Below are 27900 nucleotides of genomic sequence, written 5' to 3'. Positions count from 1 at the left end.
TACCACTGGGAATACACAGTGACATTGTTTTAAGATTAGCTGAGTAGTTGAAATGATACACATGTATATGTATTCTTTCAGGAAAGAAAGGCAATCTGAACATATTTCAGGAATATGCAACAAATTCTTTAAGACTTATCAGGATTTCTGAATCAAAATGTAGCTGAATAAAATAATAAAAACTCTGTAGCAACAAAACCAAATTTTAGACAGTGGCTACATGCCCAAGCAGGATGTGTGTGCCCTGGTATTAAGCGAAGCTGCAAGCATTTATGTCAGGTCCATGACACAATAACATGTAGAGAAAGCTGGATGCCCCAAASTGGCCCATGTCACGTAGTAGAGAGGCAACATGACCCCACCGTCTATATCCACACTGAGAGCTCAATGAGGACATATTAGTGTGGACCCTGAAGCAGTATACAGTAGTCCTGAAGTGGGGCTTGAGCAAACAACTCCTCTTGTATATAATTACTCTATGGAGCTAAGTTGTGTATCTCTGCATCTGTTGTGGTGAAGAGTGCTAATAGTCAGATCCTTAAAAATGGAGACCCTCWGTGCAGAGCTGCCTGAGGGGCCTCACTCACGAAGTCCAGCAACTGTCGCTGCGATAGTTCGCCACCAGACAACTGCATTACCTTGCCCCTGGAGATCTGACAAAAGGCGCACACTTCAAGCTCTTTGTTGTCAGCACAAGCATTTGCTTAAACAGCTCTCAGATGTCAAAACTGTAATTGATGTAGCTTAGCTGCAGACAAAAGTTCCTGTATTCCAGTGGTGCTCTGTGGGGAGCAGCTTCCAAAGGTCACAGCAAACAAGAGACACATAATTTCTTGAAACACGATAGCACGACTCCCGCTGGTGTCCTAACTTAGCTATTAGGAAATGTAGAAGAGCAGAGAACCGCTTAAGCTCCGGTTTTTCCACTTAGCTATGAGGTGTCTTTCTTTTGAAAACTAGTTTTCTGCAAATGCTCCAGAAACTTGAGTACCATGGGCCGTTTATCAGGGGAATTTGGTTACCAGTCATCTGTGGCATTAAGAAGCAGCTTAAGAGGGATTTTACAGAGATAGAATGAATCCACACCACAGTGTGAGCAAGCATCTTTGCATGAAAGGGATTTCTCCACATTCCCTGGCTGTTGGGATCTTTGTGACTGCTCTGTGGAGTTGGCACTGGAATAATTGCTGGAACTAGGTTTGGCATTACCGCAGTTATCATTTGATGTGTACGTTATTGTGCACATTCCCTTTAAAAGTTTTTGCTACCAAAAACAAGTATGCTGTGGCTCGAGAATCTGTTTTTGTGAGGTGACTGACTGACACCTAGTGTTTAAAATCTATTCACAGGAACGAAAAAAAGTGTTTATACAAAACAACCAAAAAAATTTTTTAAAAAGAAAAGAAAGAGCTTCCAGTTGTCACAAAATAGCACCCCATTGGCAGTGTTCCAAGTGGAGAGCTGAGATGCCCTAGAAAACAGATCATGGAATAAACTCAGTTACTAAATCAAGACCAAGTGACCACTGTGTTTTGACTAACTGACTCTTCTGAGGTATCCTGCCTCCATCCCAAACCTTCTTATGCCCTAAGACTAATTCATGGCTCTAGAGCCGTGAAGAAAGCTACCTGTCACTCACCCGTGGGCTGGCCCTCACACCTGTCTGCCCTGGTGAGCCCCGARGCACTCTCTACTCTCATGAAGCCCTGCAGTTCCACACTTCCCTCTGCTGAAGAAGTGGTTCTTCATCACATTTAATACAAGTCTGTGTGCTAGGAATTACGTCAGGAATTATGTCAGGTGATGCACAGCATGAATTCCCCAAACAAGTATCTGGAAGCCTGTAATTACAAGTCTGTAATTGCAACAGAACTAACTGTTAAATAGACATGCAAAAGCCGTTCTCTGAACATACACTATCTTCAATCTAAAGGAATCCAAATTATATGCTACACATGGGACAGATATTTTGTTATTTTAATTTTATTGGTTTTCATGAAGAAATAAATTGACAAATGTAAGGATGCAAATAATTTACACTCTTTATATATCCCTAAATACCTCATACTTCACAGACTCTCCAGTCAAGTGATATAATGTTACAGTGCATCAAAGCTGACTGCATTCACAATATAATGAAARTACGCTATTGCAAATTCTATTCGATCTCTTGAAAGTGAGCTGTTTTGCTTGTGTCCGTCTCTCTCTATTGTTGTCAGATGCTGTCAGATGTTGGAACATCAGTCCATGGTTTATGCATGGCATATTCTCTTTACTAAATCTTCAAAAGGGATCAAGAATAAAGCTTATGCATTCTGTATACTCTAAATAAAATATATTGTTGTATAAAAAGCATCAGATCATCCAAGAAAGTTATTGAAATTCTATAAATAGATAAATCTCTCCTCTATATTGTTACAGGAATTCCCTACATTAACACAGTGAGTATGAACTCTGACTTTATGAAGCATTTTCAAAGTTCCCTATGGTAATCTGAGAGTATCTAAGTTTAGACGTCACCTTAGTAGCATGCTTTTTTCATTCTTCTGAATACAGAGGTCATAAATTTCAATATTAGTAGTAAAAGCATTAGTCACTGAATAATTGGGAAACGTACAAAGCCTCAGAGGTTCCTCCAACTACTATAAGATTATAAATATTGTTACAGTGGATGAGTCCAAAGACTGATCTAGACCAGTGGCCACTAAGGCTCTAACAGTGCCTGTAGTGGATGTCTAGGGAAGAAAATAAAAGGACAGGTTTATTCTGCTGGTGTCCTGCAGTTTACGACTGAAGGACTACATAAGAATTGTCTTTGTATCTAGTAGGTCTTTGATATCTATTTTTTCCCATGGATTTTTCCACATTTTTTTGAACCTATGTACATTTGCAATATCCTTTGGCAGGCAGTCCTAGAGCTTAAAATGCAGAAAGAGATTTCCTCACATAACAGCCTTTTGCATGAAGTCAAGGATGAAATGAATCTCTCTTATCTAGGATGGTCTAGAACTTTTACTTAGTCATGAGAAAAGGCATATTAGTTTCCTCCTTTGGACAAAAGCCCAGATGACAGTTGAAAGCCAAAACAAGCTGTAAAATACAATAACTTTTCAACTATATGGGTATAAAGTGTCAGCTTGTTGGATCCAAATGAATCTTTGTGAGATAATGAAAGCATAACAACATTGTTGTATGGTCTGGAGTACTAACTCTTTCTATCTTCCCTCTGCTCCCACCTTTTTTCCCTCCTTTGTTAATGTTTTGATTTCCCATGAATTTTGCATGCTTTTTTAATGTTTATATGTTTTGGATTTACCGCAACTAGAAGAAGTTGACTGTGTTTTTCAGAAGCTGTTATAAGATTGGAGGGTGATTGGAGGGTGATAGGAGAGTTGAGTAGTTTTAACTCCTAGGTATTCACTGTTTCTCTGGGTCTATGTCATTCCAAAGGATCTCCAAATGTAGTCAGAATTATATTCTCTAATTATTTGTCCAATAGTTGGAGGGCATCATTGATCATCTGTCAGGTTTTATGAAAACTAGAGAATCAAGGTGTAGCCTAGATTTTTCTGAGGCAATTACTATGAGTGCGGACATGACTGTATTCTGTTGAGATGCAGTGATGCATCTCATAGTGCAGTCCAGTGCTGCGCTAGTTTCCACACAAAGGACTTTAACCTTCTTAATGTTATCTTTATTCATAAGGTTACATATTTTGTAGGAACCACCTAGTTCCTTTTYATATAAATAGCTCAAGTTGTACCAGTCATCTAGCACTAGCTGGTTAAATGCCAACAGACAWTACATACAACCATAATGGAGAAACAGAGGCAGTCTGCTGAGAACACACTGTGTGCACCCAGACCTGATGGATGTTGTCTCTTTTTTCAAYGCACCGAGCATTTCTTTGATCATATTCCTTCTATATTCATACATACCTCACACACCCCTGTATCTGATTCTTTCACTTCAGTGAAACTGAAAATAGAGTGAAATTAAGCCTTGATGCTTGACAGTAAGAAGAATAAAAATGTGGACTCAGACTTTGACCAAAATACTGTGACTCAAAATTCTCGGGCCTTGATCTCAATCAGAGCTGTTTCTGATCAAACTTCCTGTTGCTWGTATAATAATGTTGGTCTAAAACATGATGAGCTGTGAACTTTGACTGCTACAACCATGTTGGAAAAACTCCCAGAGGTAAAGCAACATCTACCAACCTGTAATAAACTAGGTCAAGAAAGCATATTTTGCCAATATAGACATCTAATCTGARTCTGATCATTTAGAGTTTAAAGTGAGGGAGAACTCATCCTCTCTTAGATATATATTTCGGGATGGACCAAGTTGCTCTCTGAAAGTGACAATATTTCTTCTCACAGCATCCAAGGCCCTGGACCTAATGTTTAATTAAATGGCTAACTCTGAGGAAGCTAAATTTGCGTGAAATAGATCTTGTCCCTAATATAGGCCACAACTTCAAAAAAGCTTCAAGCTGAAAGCTTCAAGCATATTTCTCATTAAAAACAGGTAGTGTGTACAGTAGGTGGCAGCAATGGAGAACCTGATTAGGCTTCATGCACGGTCAGTCCCACTCTGTCCTAAATCAGGCAGTTGCTTTACTGATTCCTTTCTCCTCTTGCCTCTTCCTTCAAAGCAAAAGAAAGGGATCATTGTGCCCTCAGAAGTAATGGTAAGAAAAGCCCAATATCTGCATAGTCACTGATGTTCAGGAGGAAATGAAAGTATACAATAATACATCCAGCTATACATACCTGTACCAGAAAGCATAAAAACAGCTTATCATGATATATCACAGGGCTTTATAATCCAGTCAGAGGACTTTGACTCCAATGCTCACTGAAACAAATGAAATTTTTAAGTATGAGCAAGTGGAGAGGATCAGCAATGTCTGTGTGTGCTACACAGTAAAGAGCCTTATAAAGTTATGCCACTTGAATACTAGAAGATGAAGTCTTCTGAAGGTAAGCACTTCATTCATAGGAATAACCCAGCTGAGCTGAGAGAAATTTTATGTATACTTATGCACTCACTACCATACTGAGAATTGCAAGATTTTGCTTTCAGATAATAATCTTTCATCATGCATATATTGCACATTAATCCACTACTGGAGCATTGGTTTGAAATAGCTAAAATAATATTCTTATTTTAAGAAAAAAAAGTACTATTTTCTAAAAAAATTATTCAAGCATTTTCCAAAAAGGTCTAGATAATGATTTTTTATTACAAAGTCTGTACTTTAGAATTAACTTTTTTTACAACTGGTATTGCAATTGTGTTTTTTTTTTTTTTTTTTTTTTTTTGGTGTGCCTTTGGAGGTTACCATGTGTGGGGGGGTGGACTATGTGTATGGATGTAGACTGAGGCCTCTTGTAGACAGAGCAATTTTGATTTAAAAGAATTATTCTATTTTCAGGTTAAATGGTAAAATTACTTTAATCTATAGGCTCTATGTCTCATTTTAAATCCTGGCACTGATTGTGGGCTTCAAGTACTTCAAGTAAAACTATATAAAATGTATGCATATAAAATATATTTTAAGGAACAATATAATATTCACTGAGGCCTGATTTCAGTACGTAAAGTCTGGATTCCAGATGTATTTGGCTAATGCATGGTGCTTATCCATCTCATTCAACATGTGTTTGAATTCTTTCATTACATCAGTTCTATATCCTTACCTGCAAAGGAATCTTTAAGTTCATAACACTTGTTTCCCAAATGTCTCCTTCCTATACAGGTGAGAAATGAATATGCTGTTAACTGTACTTTTCATCCACACTCAGGACGGAAAAGGAATTGTCGTTACAGGCTGAAGCCTGATTCAGTACGTCGTATCTACCATTTATATGCTCCCTGCTGAGCCGTGTAGGCATCAAGCTGATTGATACAAGAGGAAGAACACTATTGTTCATAAGCAAGTCCATCCTCACCTTCAATAAAAAATAAAATTGACGGGAAATATAAAACTACACAGTAAAGCTCTTTTTTTTTTTTTTTTTTTTTTTTCGTCATGAACCTGACCGTATGGCAAATGAAGTCAGTGACAGTTCTTCCATTGTCCAGGCAGTTCCAGACCAGAATTTAAGATCTTATCAGCCACTCCTGGTACAGAAGAAGGAACAGTGCAGTCTTCACTGAGAAGGAGATACTTTGCCACCCTCTTCCCATATTCAGGTGAATTAAAATACGCACAGATGTATATCTTATTTACTGACTGTTTCAAAAAATATTAGGGTACAACATGAAACATTCTCTGTTTTCTTCACCCTATCTAAAGCTGTCTCCTTTTGCTACCTGCACAGGAATGTGGCCATCACATTAAAGGACCCTATGTCTTTACACAAGACTTTTCTTTCTGGTTGTTTTCCGCTTACATATTGCAGTATCTCAAGAAAAGATTTTTGCAGAGCTCTAGAAAATCCTTATGAGCTTCTTCTGCTGTTTCTGTAAACATCAGTGGCTTCCATCACTTCTCCTGACCATTTCAATCAGATATGGAGTAATTATTATGGGATTTATAAGAACAGCCATTTTTCAAAGGCATTGATCTAGTGGACATTTCTGGAAGCAGCTGAAGTATTATGAAACAAGTATTACAAACTCTAATTCTATCTTGACCCAAGTAGAACCCAATATCCTATCAAATGCTTTGAGCTGCTGCAATTCTACTAGGCTGAAGATCAGTAGCAGTTAAAGACAACCTGTAAGGTGCTGCATTTTCCTTTGTGTGTACATTCTAGAAGTTGCAAAATGTCAGAACTGAAAAATTTTAAGAAATATCAAATTGTTGGACTCAGGCAAACTCCAGTATCAGTCTTACTTAGAATATTACAAAAACATTACGCCTGACACGCGGAAAAGAAATCATATTGATGTTACAGGTCTTTTGATCCAGATCTCATCAAGTGTCTTTGTTGCTGARTGTTCACTGTCTCAGTTTTCCTCTGGAAATTCCAGCACAGTCTCTGAGTGCATTTCCATTTGCATTGAGATCTGTTTCTGTTGGATAAAAATCACATTATGCACAAACACCTGAATTCAGTGATACTACAAATTCTGAATTTTATTACAAGTATGCCACTTATTTTGCATATCTGGGATTAGCATGGATTACTTTCTCTGCCATGCTTAGTGGAATACAGATATTAGATTTAGTTAGACTCTCAGTCTACAAGCTGCTCTTAAGCTTATTTGCTTAGTTGTTTTAGGTCCTAGATCTGGTCACTAGTCAAGCTCTGGGGTGATATGACTATGTATTTAGCGTTTATGTGAAAATCATACTTTGGATCTGAACTACTAAAGTTTCAGGGTTTACATTCATTTGTTGGATGAAACAGGTAATATCAGCACCTTTCTCCACAGTTGTCTTAACTCTTACAGTATATCCAAAGCCAATGTCTCCATTATTTCAGGTTTCAGTGGTATTTGAGACATGATATGTTCCATATGTTTTATTCAATTTATCTTTCCTCGATTGCCATCAACAGTCATCTCAGCCACTTCTTTTAATTTAATCATCTAGACAGTAATTTCACAGCTATGCTGAGGTCTTTATGTCAAAGATGTGTTCAGTATTTGCAATGATTTGGGGACAGAGTTGTCTTCCTTATCTGTTAGTGATATAAAACAACTTTATTTTAAATTGCTATGATTTTTGATTTATATAATGAACAAATAAGACCCTTGAATAACAGTGTGTACAGTTCTAGGGTGGAAGAAGATACAGAATACGTTTGGCAATCGTGATTTTGTCTTTACCTTCCGGTAGTCCAAATGTGATTTCCCCGATGGGTATTATTAGTTAATTTGCACACCATTATTGGTGACAAGGGTGATAAAGGATTTAGCACAAAGAAGGTGGCAAATATGGCACCATTTGATCAAATTTGGTCAAATAATTTTGACCAGAGGTGTCACAGAAGCAACAGTGAGCCTTGGGAATAATAGGTTTGGCTTCAATCAGTTCTGAAGATCTATGGGGCTTTTCTCTTCTGGAAAGATGACCAAAGATTAAAAGCAGCACCGATCTTTCTTGGGAGACAGCCCAAAGCTTGTGGAGTTAACTCCAAGTGCAAGTTCAAAAGACATGCCATCAATCTTGCAATTGTAATATAATCATATGGCATATGCACATCATTTTTTTCTACAAATTTATCTTTGAGACAGTAAAGTAAAACAAAACAACCTACTTCTCTTGTCTCACAATTATAATTATGATTCATGAATTGAGATGGTCCATGGTTTCTGTCAGTTTGTGATCATATGTGTATATTTGCATGAAAAAACAAAAAAACAAACAAAAAAAATAACATTACAAAGAACACATTTTTTCCCCTGGGAGAGAAGATGGCATAACTGCTAATATGGATGAATGTTAGTTTTATTACTGCATGCATGACTAGAAGATGTTTAGATATTGTAAAGTACAGAAACAGAGTTGAGTAGGACAGAACAGAATTAATTAAAATCCTGAAGAAGTTCTTAAATAAATGTTTTGAATAACTAGAATGGAGAAAATCCTCATGACAGTTTGTTATTTCAATAATGTCTCCAAAAGAAAATCAATAGTTTAGAGACACCTGCACTTTTTCATCATGTACTGTAGGAGAACATGGTAAGAAATCATCTTTCCATACCTCCTGGAGCACAGTTCACTGTGTAGATTTACTAGAGCAAAGGATTTAGAAAACTGCCTGACTGGTGAATTTTTTTTCTTTTAATGCACTAATTACATCTGCACAAATAATACAAGTATTTATTTCTCTTTTGTCCGGTTGACTAAAGGATCGATAAGTTACAATGAGGTAAGTTAGCATCTGAACTTACAACGTATCAGCTCTTCCAAAGTAAACACCCCTCTACATGATTTTATACTGCATCAGGTGCAATGTTGGGGTAGCTTATACTTTGTCCAGTATTCTCTTGCCATAAAAAAGTGCGCACAGATTTTTATTCCAAAATAGCTAATGCCTTRTACATCTCTGCACAGACTTTCCCTCTGATAACTTGAGCACATGCCTCAGAATCGTGCCTCAGAATCAAATTTTCTGCAGGGAGTCATGGTGATTGCTCCTTGAATTGTGGGCCCACTCAGTATGAATATGCTGAAACACTTTCTCTTTGAGGCAGTCTTGAAACAATACTCTCCTGAGGATTTTCTTCCTCCTGTCTACCAAGATCATTGATTGTCCTGTAATCTCTACAACTCTTCTCTTTGGCTTCAGTACAAACATTGTTTCTGCCATTTTTCCCTTTTTTTCTTAAAATTGTCTTGCAGCTCCAATCTAAATTGAACTATTCTGACTCCAAGTAATATCATATATGTTAATACTGTGAGAGAAAAAAACTCAGAGGTACTCTACCTGGTGGTGAGTCTCTTCTGCAGCTAACCAAGTTTTGAATCTATCTGAAGCCTGTGGAATAGGCGTGCTTATAGCTTCAAGGCATCTGTGCTTGCAAGAGAGCAATACAGAAATACAACTCTTAAACCTGTGCAGACACGGATAATTCAGCAATACTTTGTAATAGATACACATGTAATAGATATTAGGCAACATTTTAACTAAGTCAGAAACCTATATAAGAAGAGGAGACACCAGCTCAGGCTCCCTATGCTTTGTGACCTGAGTGAAGAACAGCTTCTATCCAAATCCAAAGAAGGTGATTAAATTTAAATGGACAAGGGCCACCTGACAGCCTTTGGAGATACTGACCTCTTTCTACTGATTAGAAAGAGAACTTAGACACTTTGGGAAATATCTCAATAGGTACCAAAATGTAATGCATGAGTTAGATGTCTAAATTAGTCAGACGTTTATAATTTCTAAAACTATTCTATCTTTTCTCATTTCATTGCAGACATTTTGCTCAGAGTTTTCCCTAAATCTTCATCAGCCTGACTGTTTCTCAGCCTGCTAGAAATTTAAAAGAATGCTATACATATGTACACACACTTAACGTAGGAAAGTGTGAGTCTGCAGCATGCTACCATGTCTATTGCTGTGARATTACTCCTATCTGTGCTTATCATAATTAAAAATATCATCCATAAAGTACGATAATCAAAAAAAGAAAGAAATGTCTGAGGACCGGAGCACACATAGTATCGGAAACATCTTTTAACTCATTTGCTAAAATCTAGTAGAATTCAAGTTAAGAGCAAGTGCGTGGTGTCCACACAGACCTTTGAAAACTAATTGTACCATCACATAGGATTATGTATTGGTTTTGAACACAATGGGTTTCCCACAGAAAAGCTCTGCCATCTGAATTGCTCTCCTGAGATCAGAGGCCCTCTTCGTTATTTGATGAGAACATTATTTAATGTTTAGATGCAGATGGCTTTCAGTCACATTTTGTTTACCCTAGGGGAAACTTTTTATTACATATATTTTTATATTAACCCTTTCATATCTGTAGTTCCTTAGGTCTTTGTTTACTGAAGGGAGATAGACTATACGGCAATTGCTTTTATCCTAACCAGGAATAATATTTTGTAGTTAATTAATTAATTAATTAACTTTTGAGAGCAAAAGCTTTTTAATTTACATGCTGCAACTTCCAAATATTAAGGCATGCTGAGTTACCACCCTATCCTGAACATAATATTGTTCAGTGTAAAAAAGGCTTTTCTGCCACCGGAATGGGAAAGTTAGGTAGCCAAGCAGAAGAGCACTGTCATGGACTAGTCACTCAGTTGGTTGCATTAAATGGCAACAGGTGTAGGGYCACTAATGGTACAGCAGAACAAGTTCTTTCTGCCAGCCTATCTTTTCATTTTTAACTTATTTCTTGTAAGTTGTGCAACTTAGAGGAAAAGAATGTTGTAGATACCCATTAATTATGAAAAGAAATTGGCCAATATGGTCAAAGAAATTCATCTTTAGTGCGGCTGGCACTGGTGTCATTGAACAGAACCTACAAAAGTGTGGGGCAAAGTCACACCGAGAGAAAAAAGGAGATAGGCCCTCGGGGGTACAAAATGCTATTTCTAGTGGAAGGGAGAGACCTGAGAGTCGTGTGTGAGACTGGAGCTCCAGGAACTGGGGTGGAAGCTGTGAGATGAGAGTGACAATAGCTTTGTCTTGACTATCCGTCACACCTTTGTTGGAACAACAGCCAATAACACACAATTAGGTGTTTCTTGCAAACAGGATTTATCTGAGAAGATTTGTRTTTGACTTACTAATCCATTGCAGTTTACTTGCTCTCTGAGGCAAGAGACCAGTCCTTCCTTCCCCACCTCTCTTCCATCAGAAATTTATGTTACATTCTAGATATATATATTACCTTCGACATGCACGTGTCAGCAAACAACCAAAGAAAATCAGAAGGGAAGACAAGATGAGGATAAGCATTGTGATGTCCACTGTCTTTTCTTAAAAAGAAGAGGCAAAGATAGTATTAATAATGTGAGAAAGGGTTGTGGGAAAGGGTAGTTCATAAATGGATGAGGTGCATATTAGTGACTTATCTAAATATTGTACCATTTCTGAACTACTTAGATTTAAAGAAACATTTCCCTGGGCTTTTAGGTGAAATAGGGATTTCTGAATTCAGTACTGTTCTTTTCTCCTCTGCTCTTGTGGACTGCTGCTCTTGTATGCTGGGCATTGCCTGCCCTATGACTGGATACTTTCATCCACCCTTGATTCCTCTAGATATGTGACTCCTCCATCTGCCTGCTGTTGATACTCCTTCTCCTGCCTCAGTTACTTCTGGATTCCTCCAGTTGCCACCTCCTATCTCAAAACACCGTGAGCCCCCTGCAGCTGCCTCCTCACCACTTCACAGCTGGAACTGGTTTAAGACAAAATGAAAATAAAAAGGTTTCTGTCAAACAAAATATTCTCRTCGACCAAAGAAGTAACATTTGGTTTTCATTATATTTACCTTTTTTAACCCTGTTAGGCAAAGTCCTAAAAAAAGTGCAAACAAAACATTCTAAAAATACATACTTTTACTGTTCAACAAATATTATCACTCTGTGCTTTCCATTCCTTCCCCCACATCAAAAGTAACAAAGTCTTTGGTTGACTCAAAATGGTATTTTCTTGTCAAATTTTATTTTGTTGTTTAATATCTAGTTTTAGAATCAAGAGCAGGGTTTGAATTACTTTGAACTAATCACTTTGAAGAAAAACAGGCAGGAACAGCTCTTAAAATGTTAACAGTCCTAGGCCAGTTAAACTATGGTTTTAGGATCAATCTAGATCAAATTCAAAGAACAAAAGAGTTGAAAAACAGTTTCTAGTTTTAATCTGTCTGCAGTTGAAACCAAGGATATCATGAATTTATGCAATGCTGATAAGAAACCAGGAAAAACTCTCAAACTTCTGAGCAAATCTGAATATAAGAATACCTTTAATGTTTTACTAAAATACAAAATTATTCTTTATTTGCTTAGAGATGAGGAGGAACTTTTTTCCTTGCCTTTTGAGGTAGGAGTTCAGAAAATATATTCTGAACAATCTCTGGACTGTGTTTGAAGTAATTGTTCTACATTTTTCTGCTGGCCTGAGTCACGTGCACATCCAAGAAAAGAGGAAACAGAGGTCCTTAAGCCAGCCATACCATGGAGACACTTGCTTTCTTACCTCGTGCGTTTTGAAAGGATGAGGAAAAAGAATGACCTGTACTCCTCTAGACAGATCATTTTATGATTTTTTTTCTTTCAGATGCAAATGTTTAAATTTAGCTACAAAAAACAGTATTTGGAAACCAAAATAAGTGGCTTGCACTTAATCAGCACCTCTGAATTTCTATTAACTTCAAAGTGGTCTATGAATACTCAGTAGCTCTAAGAATTAGACTGATTATCTCAAGTTTCTGTATATAAATAAAGCTTATTAAACATTTCTTTTTTAATAGAAAGTTTCTGTACTGAAAAATACAGTTCAGATTAATTTGATTGTTTTCAAGGGCATATGTTAATTCCAATGAAAATGAATCTGTTTCCCATGAGAAAATTAGCAAATTCTTTTCATATCAAAGGAACATTTCAGAACAAATATTTTAATTATGTTTTGAATTATGTTATTTCATTTTTATGTTTCAGTTTTCTTAAATGGAAGTTGAAATGCCTCTTAAAAATGCGTTGTTAAAGAAATGTAACATCTTTCCCAGATGAAACACTGGAATGTCGTATAGAAGTAAACAAACATCAGGTCATTTCATACTATTTTAGAACTTCCAACAGAAAAACTGACATATTCCAAAATAAAAATACTGAATGGACATTTTCCATTTCAGGTTACTCCACGAAAAGACTCAATTTTTTCAATCCACTATRTCTATGAAATTAGGTACATGACTCCCATTAGTTACTGTGAATGATTCTACTGGTAACAGCTTCTTAGAATCTAGGCAGTACTAAAATGCACTTCCTAACGTCCAATCATTGTACATTTTCCCAATTAGAAGCAGCCAAAGTCATTTCAACAGAATTCAAAATAAAACGGGCACAGAACTTTCTCTCGGCATCAAAGGAGATGTTTAAAGAGGATTGCCATAGCGTGTGAGCCCTCAGTGCAATATAGTGCAATATATACCACAGATTAATGTTACAAAAGCCGCTGATTCTCTCTGAGAGCAGGAAGGAAGAAGGGAAATTGCCTGCATTACATGAACTGGTGTGTATGTCAGTGTGCTCCGGAGGTAAATCAATGTACTGCACGGAACACATGGAGCTATTAGAGTTTATATGCAATGGCAGTCCGGTCTGTTATAAACTTTTGTGAAGTGGAGGAAACAAGCTGTGATTGTTAAGCCTCAACAGCAGCTGGAGAGGAAGTTGGGAAAGCAGCGGTGCTGAAAACAGTTGAAGGACAGCTGCAGCTGCAGAAAGCAGCGCTGGTAGGCTGAAATCAGGATGCGTGACTGCTTAGCTCCATTTCCTTCTTCTTTTTCTTGTGAGATGTTGGCAGGCAGCGAGTAAGTCTACATTTTCCCGCTATAAAAAGCACTAATTTTCCCTCCTTCTCTTGGTTCAGATGCCTTCAACCTAGCACTAGGCACCAGGCAGACTTCTCTGCTAGCCATGCCACCCTCTCTGGCTCCCTCTGTCTTCAGGGGGGAAGAAAGAAGTATCTCCCAAAGGAAATTTAAAGCTCTAAGGGCAGAAATATGCTCTCTCCTTTGCCATAGAGGGCATGTGGAGCAACTAGGCTCTTCTCTCCCAAGCCTAATGAAATGCTTCCAGTTAGGTTGAATGAATCTGGACCAAAAGAGGTAGTAGGTGAGAGGTGACAACAGAATAGGGAGATGTGGTGAGTTATCTGAGAGGATGGATTACTCCTATAAACCCTGTAACTGAACTTAAGTTAAACCCATTGCAAAAATAACAATGTCTGGCCTCATATTTCTCGTCTCTTCAGACAAGCATTACTTGAGGCTGAATGGATCAGAAAGATACATTCCAAAATACATAGTCTGTTGCCTTAAATGTATATTTGCCTTGTTTTGTTGTATTAAAAACAGTATTGTACAGTTTTGTGTGCTGGTATACAGAGACAAGTCTATGCAGCAGTTTTTCTGCCTAAATATGTGGTATTACTCATTCCATTACTCTACTTCCCCTTTACCCGATCTGACATCATTAAGTTGCATGTGGAGGTGTTTTCTCATCATGGAAAACACAGAAGCTCTCCTTGTTAGCACATGAATGTTAAAATTTAATTATAGGATGTGAAGGAAAAGCGTTACAGAGCTTCTGTTTAGTTTGTGCTAAAACAGATTRTGGGGGCCAGAGTAGATACGTATAAATGACAGCTAAAGCACTTCCTAACTCTGTCACATAAGAAATTRTTTTGCTGATACAGTAATAGGCCTAAATATGTTAGACTTAGTCCTTAAAGACTATGTAATGTGCATTGTGTCATTCATGGTTTTGGACAGAGAGTAACTCCAGTTTAAAGTAATTGTAGACTGACTCTCAGGCTGCCCATTGCAGAGCAGGAAAGAGGGAATTGTGTCTCATACATGCTATTAAGMAGCCAAAAATTTTTGTTTTCTGAAGGCTATCAAGAGTCAGGTTTAATATACCATGGGGGTACAGCCCTGTACAAAACTGTCCCTGTGCAAAATTGCCTTAGAACCAAGGAAATATAACTCACTAAATCAGGGCCTTTCTCTACAGCACCTAGAGCAACTTAGGGCCTTGTACGTGGCATGGGCAGAGGTACTGCCATAGTAAAATATACTACAAGGAGAAGAACAGTTATAGTAATAAAGTAAATATGCTAAATGATAATAAAATATATAATGCTAAGACTTACAAAAAATACATGATAACTTACCATCATCAATAAACACTGGATCACTCCATTCACTCCAAATCTTGTTTGTTATGCATAGCTCTTTCTTTGCCCTCACTTGYACCGCACATTTGTATGGTGGCTTATGGAAAGGATACTCATATTTCTCTTCGGAGACATCTACAGGCTAGCAAGATATCTTTAGGTKATTTCACATTGCAATTTACGCATATAAATCTAATGATTTCAAATATCATTGTTTATAWCTCAAATCCAGTAAAAAGATTTTTAGAATGAGTGTTTATGTCCAGACACAATCTGATTTTTACCTGGTATGTATTAAAAGACTATTTTGAACATGAAGAATAGTCCAGAATTGATAGGATGGAAGATATCAGCTGTAATAGAACAGTAAGAACCTGAAAGCACCAATTCCTCTTTCATCTTTTATCATACCAAGTGTATGAGGAATATARTAATTACAAAATCAAGTTTCAAGGGTTTTGGTTTAGGTGATGTGTTATACCTGGCTTTCTGAAAGAATAAAAGCATACTTTTTTTTAGCTACTAATGGTGAGGAATGTCTATTGTTTTAGTGACTCTCTTGTAATATCTTAAATTGTGCTTGTAAATTAAAACACATCACTTCAAAAAATTAAGTCCAGACAAAGAGTGTCACAGGTGATAAGAGAGATTTTAAATCATTGGTCATTTTGGAAAACTGAAGTCAACTGTTGTAAATAAACAATGCTTGTGCTTATGTAAGAAACAAAAGAAAGAACAAAAGAAGAAACAAAAAAAGAAAGTAGGAGAGGAGACTGCTGCTCATAAAAATTAGCAATAATGTTAAAAAGTTGCAAGGAAATAGTTTTATATATCTCAGACACAGAGGGGCCCAAAATTTTTTCATCTTACATCTATGCATCTTTGATGATAGGGAAGCATGGTGAGATACTACCACATAGGCACCGTTAAGAAGAGGTCACCTCCTGTTCTCCTAGTACTGACTGGTTCACAGTGTGCATTTGACTCCACTTATTGTGCTATTTGTGTCTCTTCCTTCAAACCCTTTCCTTCCAGACTTGGTGCCAGAAGCAGATTCAAAAGTTCATATGCTAAGTTTTTCAGAAGTAAAAATGTAGGATGTGAGGACTTTGAAAAGCAAATTGCAAGTGGGTTAATAGCTAACTCAAATCTATGCCTGAAAATCTCCCTAAGGAACAAACAAGCAACTTAAGTCATCATAAGAAATAATCAAAACATAGGACAGAAAGAAATCTTAAAAAATTATGTAGGCCATCTTCTGGCAAAATTATGTAGGCCATCTTCTGGCAATGAGGATGTGCAGCAACCTTCAGTGATAACTCCCTAGACCATTCTTGCAGGATATTTGTTTAATCTGTTCTCAAGTACTTTATACATAGCCATCTCAAGTATCCTAAGGAGTCCATTCTTGTGTTAGATTTTCCCTAGAATTAGAATACTTTCCATAACTTGTAAGCTACATTTTCTGTAATTCAAACTAAGCCAGTCACTTTTTATCCTACTCGTAATTTGACATGGATAAATATGATCCCCACGCTCTTCTTAATCTTTTGTATATCAGAAGATGGTTAATACAAGTTATTTACAGTGTTTTTCTGTAGACCATTTCCTTCGGTCTTCCTTTCTTAGAACATTTTTTCAAAACTTCTGATCATTTTGATAATTCTTACTGATGTTCTCTGAACTTTTTCCCAATATATTTATATTTTCTAAAGGGTGGTGTGCAAAGTAGAATTTGGAACTTCTGATGAAGCTCAGTACCAGGAAGGGTACATTAGTCACAGTCTACATCTTAAATGTAGCATGCATGTTGTRTCCACTTAAATAACATTTGACCTTTGTGTAAAAGCATGGAATAATTGACTCAGTTTGCGGTTGCATAAAACCCACAGATCTTTTCTTTCTTCTGCATTGCTGCCTACATGTTAATTCCTTATTTCGTGTTTGCACRTTTGACCTGTACTTCCTGTAGGATTTTGCTTATTGCTGAATTTTATCTTGTTGATTTCAGACTTATCCAACATTCTGAATCTTAATCTTATTTCCCACTGTACTTGCCAACCCTTCCTAGCTTCCTGTTACCTGTAGACTTTACTGTCTATCTCTTATATCTGATAAATCTGTAGCACAGTATTGTTATTTGTACACATAGATATTCAGCAAGTTATCTCTTCTGGCCTCCAGAATAAATAAATATAGATTTGTATATCTTAATCATTCTCTTTTTACCTGTTCTTCAACAAACATCTGCAAACCTGCATATGGATACTCTAGTCATTGGTTCTACTCATGAAATCTCTGTGACAACGGTTAAGACGTGGCTTTGGTTATGAACCAGAATCTCAGCTTTGCTCCATTCTTCTCCCTCCTGTGTCTCCTATAGCACCACTGCTGTTTTCTTCCTTACTTTGTACCTTTATTTTGTGCTATTTGACTAGATAACTACTCTTTTAATTATTAACAGCTTTGATGTTGATCTGTCTTAAAGCCTTCCTCACTCAGCTGGTGMCCTCCTATGTATTTGTTGTTGTTGTTGTTGCCATTAGTCTCTCTCCTGTCTTCCCAGCCCACCTCGTCTGTGAGTGAACATGATTTTCCACTGGTGTAGGTATTACTTCACTTCCATGCCCTGGTTATTTTCCCTTGGTATGCTATGTTTATGTCCTGCAAATGTGTAAAAAACAAAGGAGTAGCTGTCTAAGATAAGAAAAAAGAAACAGGCTTGTTCCATATAAGGAAGGATGTATATACAATATACCTGACATTTTCCTTACAGGAGGAAGGGAAGGAAATCAGAMGCTGCAAATATGGGCTGCGATGGCTGCATGAATGCTGCAGGCTGAAGTGGGACCGGCTTGCTCACTTTGCTTGGGAATGGATAAGGGGATTATAAACAGCTGAAGAGAYGACCTAGAAGGCTACCTGTCTTCTTTCTTGGAAAGCCTAAAGAGGGCTGGAAAGCTTTGACCATCCACGGACAGACCCAAGCTCCTTTTCCACACGCAGAAGTGCAGGAGAAGTGTGAGACAASACTCTTTTGGAAGCTGCCTGTCAGTATTAGCGCAGCACTGTGTCTGATTCAATAAACCCTGCTGTAGTTTATGAAGRTAAAATTACGTGACCAGTAATGTGTCTACCTCTTTGCATTTCTGCTTTCAATTGTATCTATTAGCTGTATATCTTAGCTATCATATTCTGAACTAAGTGCTTGTCTTCCTATTCTGAATGTTGGAGGGAGTTCAAATAAGAATTTACTTGAAAATTTTTCAACTGTTACTGCTAGGAAATTTAAAAGGAAAGGAAGTGATTGCTACTTTGCTGTATAACACAAATTATGGCACTTCTATTTTTACTGTTTAAGAGAAACTTCTGTTACAGTATGAATTTTTTCCAAATATATGCAAGATATGCAAAGAGCAGGATGGATTTTTTTCAAGGAAAATATTTAGAAAAAACAACTTTGTTGTGTAAATTGTAAGCGCAATCCTGCAAGGATTCATACACATATTTCACATGAATTATACACTGAATATGGCATGAATTAAATACAAGAGGAAAACTTGACAAGGCTGAAGCCTAATTAAAAATTTCAGGAACAAATTAAGATTGCAACTTAATTTATCGAATATGTTTTAATTTTGAGAAGTAAATTGAAAGCCAGCATAATCCTACTTTGATGGAACTATTTTTTTTTAATTGATGGTGTATTTTTAATACACCGTAATAACATAATGCTGTAAAAATGCTGTATTATGCAGTAAGTCTTCAGATCAAGGCATCACCGAAGCACATGTTTAAGTTTCTCCCTAGAAAGTGGAGTTCTTTAAAATGTCTATGAGCATTTTTCTAACAAGGATACTTTCATATGTTATCTGAAAATTCAAGGGCAACATTAAGAAGACAGAGATATTATACAGACAGGAAAAGAATTAAAAATTCTCAGTGTGTGATAGAATCTTATTTGGACTGTGCTYAAAAAAATGTATTTTGTAAAAGCGCTCTCTACTTTTTACCTCTGGTGTCTTTTGCTTCAAAGCAGCCCATGCCTTTGATTCAAAATATTCAATTGACTCACTAAAAACATCTTAGCAGAAACTCTTAACAAATAGAAATAAATAAAGTTGTGTGTTTAGGTAACACTTCATAATATCAAATCAATGTTATAGCTATGATAATGCTAAAAAATGTATAACATCCTTCAGATAAATTCTGAAAGTATACCTACATATTGATACAGGAAGAGAGCTAGTGATGRAGAGTAAGAGTATGAACTACTTTTTTAGAAAACAAGATTAAATTTTATTACAAGAACTAAGCTGATGTCTGACCAATTCATATTAGCCGTCATTCATCTTCCCATGAAATCTGTGGTAATATCTTTAAAATGTAAGTGTAGCTGTGCTGCTTTTCCTTATATGGAGGACCGTCAAACTTGGCAGTTATATCCTTGAACAGCAATGAATTATGTGATGGTTAACATTTTTCAATAATAGATTTTTCTAGCTGAAAATAACCATTCTGAATAAAAGTTTCTCATCATTTTTTCTCTTTCTCAGTTTCCACAAATTGTTGTCCTTTTTATTTTTTTTTTATTAAAAATAATATTATTACAGTGGCTGCTGAGSTCTTCTTTTTATTGATATTCATTTTTCAATAAACAAAAAATATCAATAACCTATGTGAAATTAAAATACAATTCAAATTAATCAGGAGAAGGCAAAACAACCAGTCTACTTGAATGCAAAATGAATTCAAAAAACTTCATAAAATAATTTGGTTTTCATTTTTTGACCAGAAAGATAAAAAATGTTGGATTACTTTTACATTTCTTAGAAGTTTGGTTCAGTTTTAATTCTGTTAAAATCAAGGGATGCCTGTTTGTTATGGAAGATACGTTACCCAAATTAACTGTATTACTACAGAATTGTTTACCTTACGATCTGTAATTTTCACTTGGTACATAAAGCACTTGCTATTTGCAGAACCAATAGTAGGTGGGGGTTTCCAGTGAATTTTAATACTTCTGTTTTCAATGGAAATTGAGACGTTGACTGGAGGATTCAATTTCTCTGAAAACAAGCACAGAGAGGTCTTCTCTACCTCATGTCACTTTGCAGGTTTATGCTCATGCAAACCAATCCTTAAAATACATGGGTGACTATTCTGGAGCTTATCATACCACAAAAAGGCATACTGTGAGCTCAGATGTTCTCTTTTAAAGTACTGCTCACAAAGTGGCATTTCTGTCTCAAAACAAAAAGAGTTTTTCTTTTTCACGGGCCTTTCCAGGGAAGGTAGTGAGGGCGGATGGGCCTTCCAAGCTCGCTCTCTGCAGCCTCCGTGGGTGTTGAGGAGACCTCTGAGCTGCTGCAGGCCCTATGCAATGTCAGATCATTTCCACAGTGTCGTATGGGGTACCCAGAGGAAGTTAGTCATAAATTACTGCCTTTGGAAATGTGGGGTCAAACTATAAAACTCCACGTTTCCTATTTTACCTCCTGGTAACCTCCATTTGGGGGCAGCCTGCTCTATTTTGAAGCTGGTTACATATCAGTATGGATAAAATTACAACCCATGCAGGCATGACTGCCATCTTTGCAGAGCTACTTTGCTACGCTACTGACAATACCTAGCATATCGTCAGTGATATTGTTAGATGGTGGCAGTTTTGCAGCCCGACAGATATTTACACACATACTCACACAGAGCAGCCTCAGCCTCTGTTCAGTTCAGAGCAGTTATGGTTCTCCCTATCTTTTACCACGATGCTGAGAAGGCTATTTTGAAGAAAAGTATAATGCCAGTGAAATTAAACGCACGCCCTGTGTAGCATCATTCCCAGGCTTATCCCCACTTATTACGGAAAGGAGACGGGGCTGCACGGTGGCTGCTGAGCTGCAATACGAACTCTTCACAAGGAGCCCTGTGGCTTGCTGCCCAGAGCTCACTCCCCACCAAAGAYAGCAGCTTCCCGTGAAAAGAGCTCCCCTGCCCTTATCTTACATGATTTCCAGCCAGTAGTTCCTCAGTTAGTTATGAGGTTACTGAGTACCAAGGGGCTGCAGTGACCAATTAGTGCACTACTGTAGAAGAGGAACTGTCACAACGTGTTGCCAGTCTGACCTTGAGGGTTTAYGGGTGTGTTTGCGGGTTTATGTCTCTGATTGCACTAGGACAATCAGGCAAATTCTTGTTCTTAATATTTTCCCCATATCTGGCTYTGTAATTTGTCAGGAAGAAAAGGACTTCTCTGCTGTACTGCACAAACTAGCTGACTGCACTAGCCCTGGCATCATTAACATGGATAGGCCTGAAAATTTTGTTTAGAGTTGTCAGGAACTCTTTTTTCTTAGGAGAAAAAAAAATGGGCGGCAGCACCATCCCGTGTTGCTGGTAATGGTATTTCCATCGCTCAACTAATTCTAGAAAACTTCGCCTATCCTGAACAACCACACTGATAGTCTCTTATTGGATATTTGGATCACACCAAAGCTTTATTACAGCTGTTTAGGTAGCTATCAGAATTCTACTGCACACCCCTGCATTTTTAGTAGACTGTATGGAAAAGCCAAGCATTAACCTCTTCCATGTTGCTTATCACTCAGCAGGACTAGACTGAAATCTTTGGGTACCTTTGCAGATCTGCAACCCACTGCTGTGACTACAGCTTGTGTAGAGTGAGCTCTGTTATGATGATGGAATGCATAGTAGTTTAATATAGAGAGTTTTAACATAATAATAAAAGATAGAAATAGCCTTATGGACTTCAGTTCAGGTTGAAAAACTCATTCAGCAGTTAAGTAAATGCTTGGATTCTTGGTTTCCTGTTAGTTTTCCTGTTGCCACATATACCCTGCTGTCAATATCCAAGTTAGCTAGTATAAACCTAACTCCAAGTAGGTATACATGCCTGGTAGTATAACCTTGAAAAAAAAGTAGAATTTCAGCTCTCACTGAGGAGCTACTGAAGGGATATCAGGTTATGGCAGGTCTTTTTCAATCTATAAGGTTTGCAACACATGCTTGAGAAATATATCTGTTTCTTTTGTAAATGAGCAAATGAGTACCTGCTATAGAGGAATGTTTTGCTTTTGGAACAAGATGTGCATGGGTGACGTGAAGAAAAAATCCTGTCTCCATCACTATGTTCCAGATAAGAAGTGTAAGTAGTACAGGAAGGGAAGAGGTACAGGATTGGGAAAAAGAGACATTTCAGTTCCAGAGGATTTTAGCTTCTGGTCAAGCAAGTTTCCAGCTGCTCTCTAGCATGGTTAGTGTTAGGACACTGGTGCTAGGCGTGTGCAGGCACCTGAACTCTCTCAAGCTGTTAGTGTGCTGCTGTGAAGCAAAGAACCGCAGCTGGTACTCTCCAAGAGTCCTCCCAGCAAAGGCAGAAGTTCACTACAAGTCTATGGGGCAAAGCTAGTGATGTTTGAAGCCTATATGACTGCAGTGTAGTACCAGAGAGAAGAGAAAGAGAGGAAGGAGGAAGGACAACTGGTCGTATTGCTAGTCCACKCAGCAGTTGGGTTTGTTCTTTGTTTCGAGCAGCTGTTCCTGTAGGGCCATATCTCTTTCTACAGGCATGTGTGACGCACTGAGGTTTCCTTTTTGGCTATTTTTTTTCCTTCTCCTCCTTGAAAAGTCTCCTCCCTTTTTAATACAGATCTGCTGTGTTCCACAAAGTTAGCAAAAGCATTTCTCTCCGGGCTTCCTCAGGCTTGCAAAATTGCACTCCTCCTCTGCCTCTCCCTGAAGCTCACCAAGCCTGGCAGTGATCAAGACCTGCCTTTGAGGGCTTTGGCCATTAGGAAAGCAAACACTGCCTGTTCATTGCCCARTTTCTGTAGTAGCAGAGACATTTTTTTCACCTCAAACCTCTGAGATTCCAAGAGCATGTCGCCTTTTTGTGAGTATACGAAGAGYAGGAAGCTATGTTTTCTCCCTTCTCTCACTCATTGTCTGAAGCTATAAAGTTGGAGACTTCTTTTGCGCACAAGGGGAGTTAGATTTGAGTTACTCTGGAGATGTGTGTAGCACAGGACATATCTGAGTCCTGTTTTGTCAGACAGTATATGCCCCATTACTGGATAAAACCCTGCGTTTGAGGGGATGTTAATTCACAGCATGTCCAGGACAGTGAAAGGGGCAGGCAGGATAAAATCCAGCTAGAGATATTCCTGTTTAAGGAGAGCCCAGATAAGAAGGAGCCTTTCTGATGGGAGTGAGGCAAAGGGCATAGCTACCTTTTCGGGAGGGAGAAGACAGCCCTGGCTTGTAATGTTAGAGGCTTCCAGGAGTATTCCACTATTTATAACATGAAAAATGTCACCTGTAGGCATACCGGGATTTTTCTGTACACTAACTAAGTTTGGCAATGAATTTTAGGAATAAAACAAACTAAGAGGTTTTCCACCTGCTTAACTGAGCCATGTATTCAGATTTCAATTTACTAATCATTATAATGTCCGTGGGAGTTTTAAAAATTCACTGTTTGTTCAATTCCTTGTAACAGAAATGTACAGTTCTCAGGTCTCTAAGAAAATATTGTATGGTAATGTACAAAGTTAGGATGCTGAGCACATGAATGTCCCACCCAGCACTCAGAAAGAAGGCAAAGCTGGTGGCTAAATCAAATGWGACTGGAGTGCACCGATACTGGCAATGAAATGGAAAAGACAGTAAGAGAATAAGGGCAGGGAGGAAATGCTGGCAGCCCTGATCCTGCAAGGAGACATCGGTGGCCACTTAGAGCATGAGGAAGGAGATCACAATTCATTGGACAGAGATAAGCAGAAAAAAGAGCATCTACTTGCTCCTGCCTATCCCTATTTGCTGCTAGCTGTTTGCTGCTGCATGAGGAAGTGCACGAGATGAGAGCCTGGGCTGAGATGATCACCTGAAAAGTAGCAGGACAAGGAAAGGCAGGAGACTGAAAAGATAAGGTTGGGCAGGCAAATTAGAATAATTTGGGCCTCACTTTTAATTCCTACTTGAAATCATATGTTGCTCTATACCTTTGATCCTAAGGCTAGAGATACTATGGTAGATCTCTGTTTTGGGGTCTGGAGGTGGGATCAGACCCCAGGTGGCCAGTTTGGAAATGAATGTCTTCTCAGATCATCTATGAAAACACTTTAATATTATGTTTCCATAGACCAGTTTTCCTGGGCTCTCTCTTTTTCTTTTTTCTTTTTTTTTCCCCCCCCAGAAAAAAGAAATCTTGAAAATGTCTTATTTTTCTAAAACATAAATCTTGCTTTAGATAGCTCTAATTTTAGGGAAGATCTTTAAGTAGCTACAAAGTATTAAAGCAGCATAAATGAGGTCTAACCTTAACTYGGGCTACTAAGATGTTTAAGGGACTGGAGCATCTCTCATATCAGAAAAGACAGAGAGCTGGCACAGTTCAGCCTGGAGAAGAGAAGGCTGAGGAGGGATCTTATCAATGTGTGTAAGTATCTGAAAGGAGGGTGTCCAGAGGATGGAGCCAGACTCTTTTCAGTGGTGCCCAGTGACAGGATAAGAGGCAATGGGCATAAACTGAAATACAGGAAGTTCCAYCTGAACATGAGGAAAAACTTTATTGCAAAGGTGACAGAGCACTGGAACAGGTTGCCCAGAGAGGTTGTGGAGTTWTCATTCTTAGAGATACTCAAAAGACATCTGGACAGGGTCCTGGGCAATCTRCTCTAGGTGACCCTGCTTGAACAGGGGTGTTGGACTAGATGATCTCCRGAAGTCCCTTCCAACCCTTCTGTGATTCTGTGAGAATAGATCTTGCCAATTTTGAAAATGTTCTTTTTGTTTGTTTGTTTTTATGTATGTTTTGTTTTCACTTGAGTTGTTCCTAAATCCTATGTTACAGGTCCTGGAACATGATCAATATGTTCATAATTTTAGAAGTATTTAAATCTGAAATTTGAACAAAAATTCAAGAGAATTTTTTACCCCTTTAATTCACACAGTACAGAGGAGTAAGGAAAAATAAACTTATCTGCTTGTTCAAAATAGCAATAATTAAATTCAAAGTATTTTTAATTTAAAAATGACTTCATAAATAAATAGAAATGATACTAATATTTAACATCATTTATATTTTCAAATTYGATTATGAATGCAAATGCTGTGGCTTCATATACTTTTTTCTTTATCACCTCTTCTTCAGGAAAATAGAAATGGGAAAAAAAGAAAGAAAAGAGAAATGCAGGAGAAAAGGTGAGTATAATACATTTCAAATTGCATGAAATGACTCTTTAAAATATTTTCTCAAAATAGCCTATCGATTTTTAAAAATGCCATTTTAAAATGCCATTATACGTAAATAATGATTTGACATCAGGGAAAAATAATAATAAAAAAAACCCTTCTTTGAGCCACAATCTATTTTGTTTAATCTTTGTGTAAAACTCCCAGAGACATGAATGCATAAAAGTTAGAGTTAAAATTCTGATTTTKCTACACTTCCTTCTTTCCTTCCTTTTCTCCCCAGGACAATGAAACAACCAATAAAWGGAAGTTTTGTAATAGGCAATAATAGGCAATACTTACCTATTGTCTGAGGTATAAAAGCTTTATAATAAGACTGTCTTCTTGAATCATTTCTCAGATCTCTTACAGATATGTTTAAATTGATTTTTCTTGATGGTTTGAAATATATTTCTTTCATGTGGCATCCAATATTTTTCTCCCTTGCATTTTTTATATATCGCTGACATTCAAAATCTTTTCTTACATGTCTGTGGGAAGGAAATAAGTCTTGTAAATCTAGGACTTAGGTACGAAATAGTATGATTTCGTACATATTTTGTACAAGATCCTTACCTATATGAAAAAAAAAACTGGAGATCTTCAGGAGCTTCTGCTTTAATATGCCAGGTGCAATTGAAAAAAGAAATGTTATATATGATGCATGAAAGATTCTGAACATACACTGCAACAGAGAAAAGGTGAAAAGGAAAGTGTGGTGTTTAATTTACATTTTTTTTTAAATAATAAAGTGATAGATGCCAYTACAAATCCATTAGATATCACCATTTCTAGAAGGGCACATAAGTGGTAGGTGTGAACTGATGGGCCTTTGGGCTTTTCGGAGAATGACAACTAAGAGGCACTTCTGCTACTACCACCAAAACTCTTACCGACCCACTTGCAGGAAAGAAAAAAAAATACAGTAGTAGCTGAAGAGCCCCACTTTTTTAAGATATCCTGCAGCCACATGATGGAGAAGACAATTTTTGTGAGACATGAGCAGCCACATGATGGAGAAGACAATTTTTGTGAGACATGAGGTGCTAGGGAGAATGGGGAGAAGTTGAGTAGTTCTGTTATCTCAGTAGAGCTAGACATTTCTGATGAGGATGTTTCCACATCCTTCCATATTTATATTCTAAGATGCCATGTGTCATCTTTTTAACAAATGCATATCAAAAATAGCATAAGAGAATAATGGTATATCTCCATGTAAGACAGAACATTACCATGAATGCTTGATGTCTYAATAATAAGCAGAAAATTGCTGACCTGGAGGTGCCTTATAAGTAAATTCAGTCCAGCTACTCTCCTTAATTAGATCTCCTGTTCCTTTTTCAAAAAGTAGTGTTTTAACTTTAGCACTAAAACCAGAATTTAACTCAAGATGTATTATCTTTTCCTTCTTCTTCAGTCTTTCCTAAAAGGAGGAAGAAAGAGTTACATGAAGATAGAGAGTGCTAAGCATTAAAAGGCAAATTATGCAAATTAATCTGTCAAATGAAGTAATATTATATTATTATATTATTTCATTTTAAGCTATGTGTAAYCATTGAACAACTTACTTTCTTTTCATGAGCAGAATTGAAGAATTTATAACTCAAAATATACTTCACATTGTATATATCTGTTTCTTCTTCTGTCAGATTATTGTTCCAAAACAGAATAATTCTAGACTCATGTTTAGCAATGCGTAGATCATTATGTAGCCAAAGTGCATCTGCAAATACAATGACATTACACAGAGGAAGACAGAATCCACATCGCATATTGRGTTGTGGGGTTGCTTCTCAGTAATGCCTGTACACCAAAGATGTCTGTTCTTGCATGGAGTAGGTGGTTGCTGAGCTCTATTCAATGTCTGCCTTTAGCACTGACATTCACGTTACCTGTCTGTAACTCCCCAGATATTAAGTGATTCMCTTCCTCCTATCTTGGACACCTCTCCTAGCACAAATCTCTGTGTCTCTCCACTGGCAGTAAAAACAAGCTTAAAGTCCTAAAAACAAGCCTTGATAACAYGTGTGAGATAGCTAGTGTAGGACAAATTCTAGCTTAATATTTTACTTACCCACTACATTTGGTTGTCTGCTTGTCAGGCTAGTGGAAAGCAGCATCTTACACTGGAAAAGGCTTAGTATCAGCATGACAGGAACTGTAACATGTGCCATAGCAAATGCTTTGCACTTCARGCCTGCAGAAACTGAGACTCTTTAGTTCCAAATTTAGCTGAGAAAGCATTTAGGACATGATGTGTTCATTTTTCATCTGTGAAATAATATGAAACAGTCACTTAGCTGCTTAAGTGATGTCACATATAAGA

General features: G+C 37.4%; 1 protein-coding gene across 1 annotated transcript; it reads right to left on the bottom strand.

The window, feature by feature from the left end:
* Nucleotides 1-715: 715 nt before the first annotated feature.
* Nucleotides 716-27748, bottom strand: LOC146586296 (interleukin-5 receptor subunit alpha-like). The gene is made up of 11 exons (XM_085321511.1): nt 27649-27748; nt 27143-27297; nt 26850-26997; nt 26151-26259; nt 25878-26065; nt 20259-20395; nt 15324-15468; nt 11315-11404; nt 9390-9478; nt 7709; nt 716-795 (listed from the first exon to the last, which is right to left on the bottom strand). Exons 1-11 carry the CDS (start codon nt 27746-27748, stop codon nt 716-718), a joined length of 1242 nt encoding a protein of 413 aa, XP_085177637.1.
* Between the last annotated feature and the right edge of the window lie 152 nt (nt 27749-27900).

This window comes from Rhea americana, unplaced genomic scaffold (genome assembly GCF_003343005.1).
Source record: "Rhea americana isolate MKP2758 unplaced genomic scaffold, rheAme1 scaffold_7, whole genome shotgun sequence".
Classification (NCBI taxonomy): domain Eukaryota; kingdom Metazoa; phylum Chordata; class Aves; order Rheiformes; family Rheidae; genus Rhea; species Rhea americana.
The sequence above is the reverse complement of the archived record's forward strand: the minus strand, read 5'-3'. Positions and strand labels throughout refer to the sequence as shown.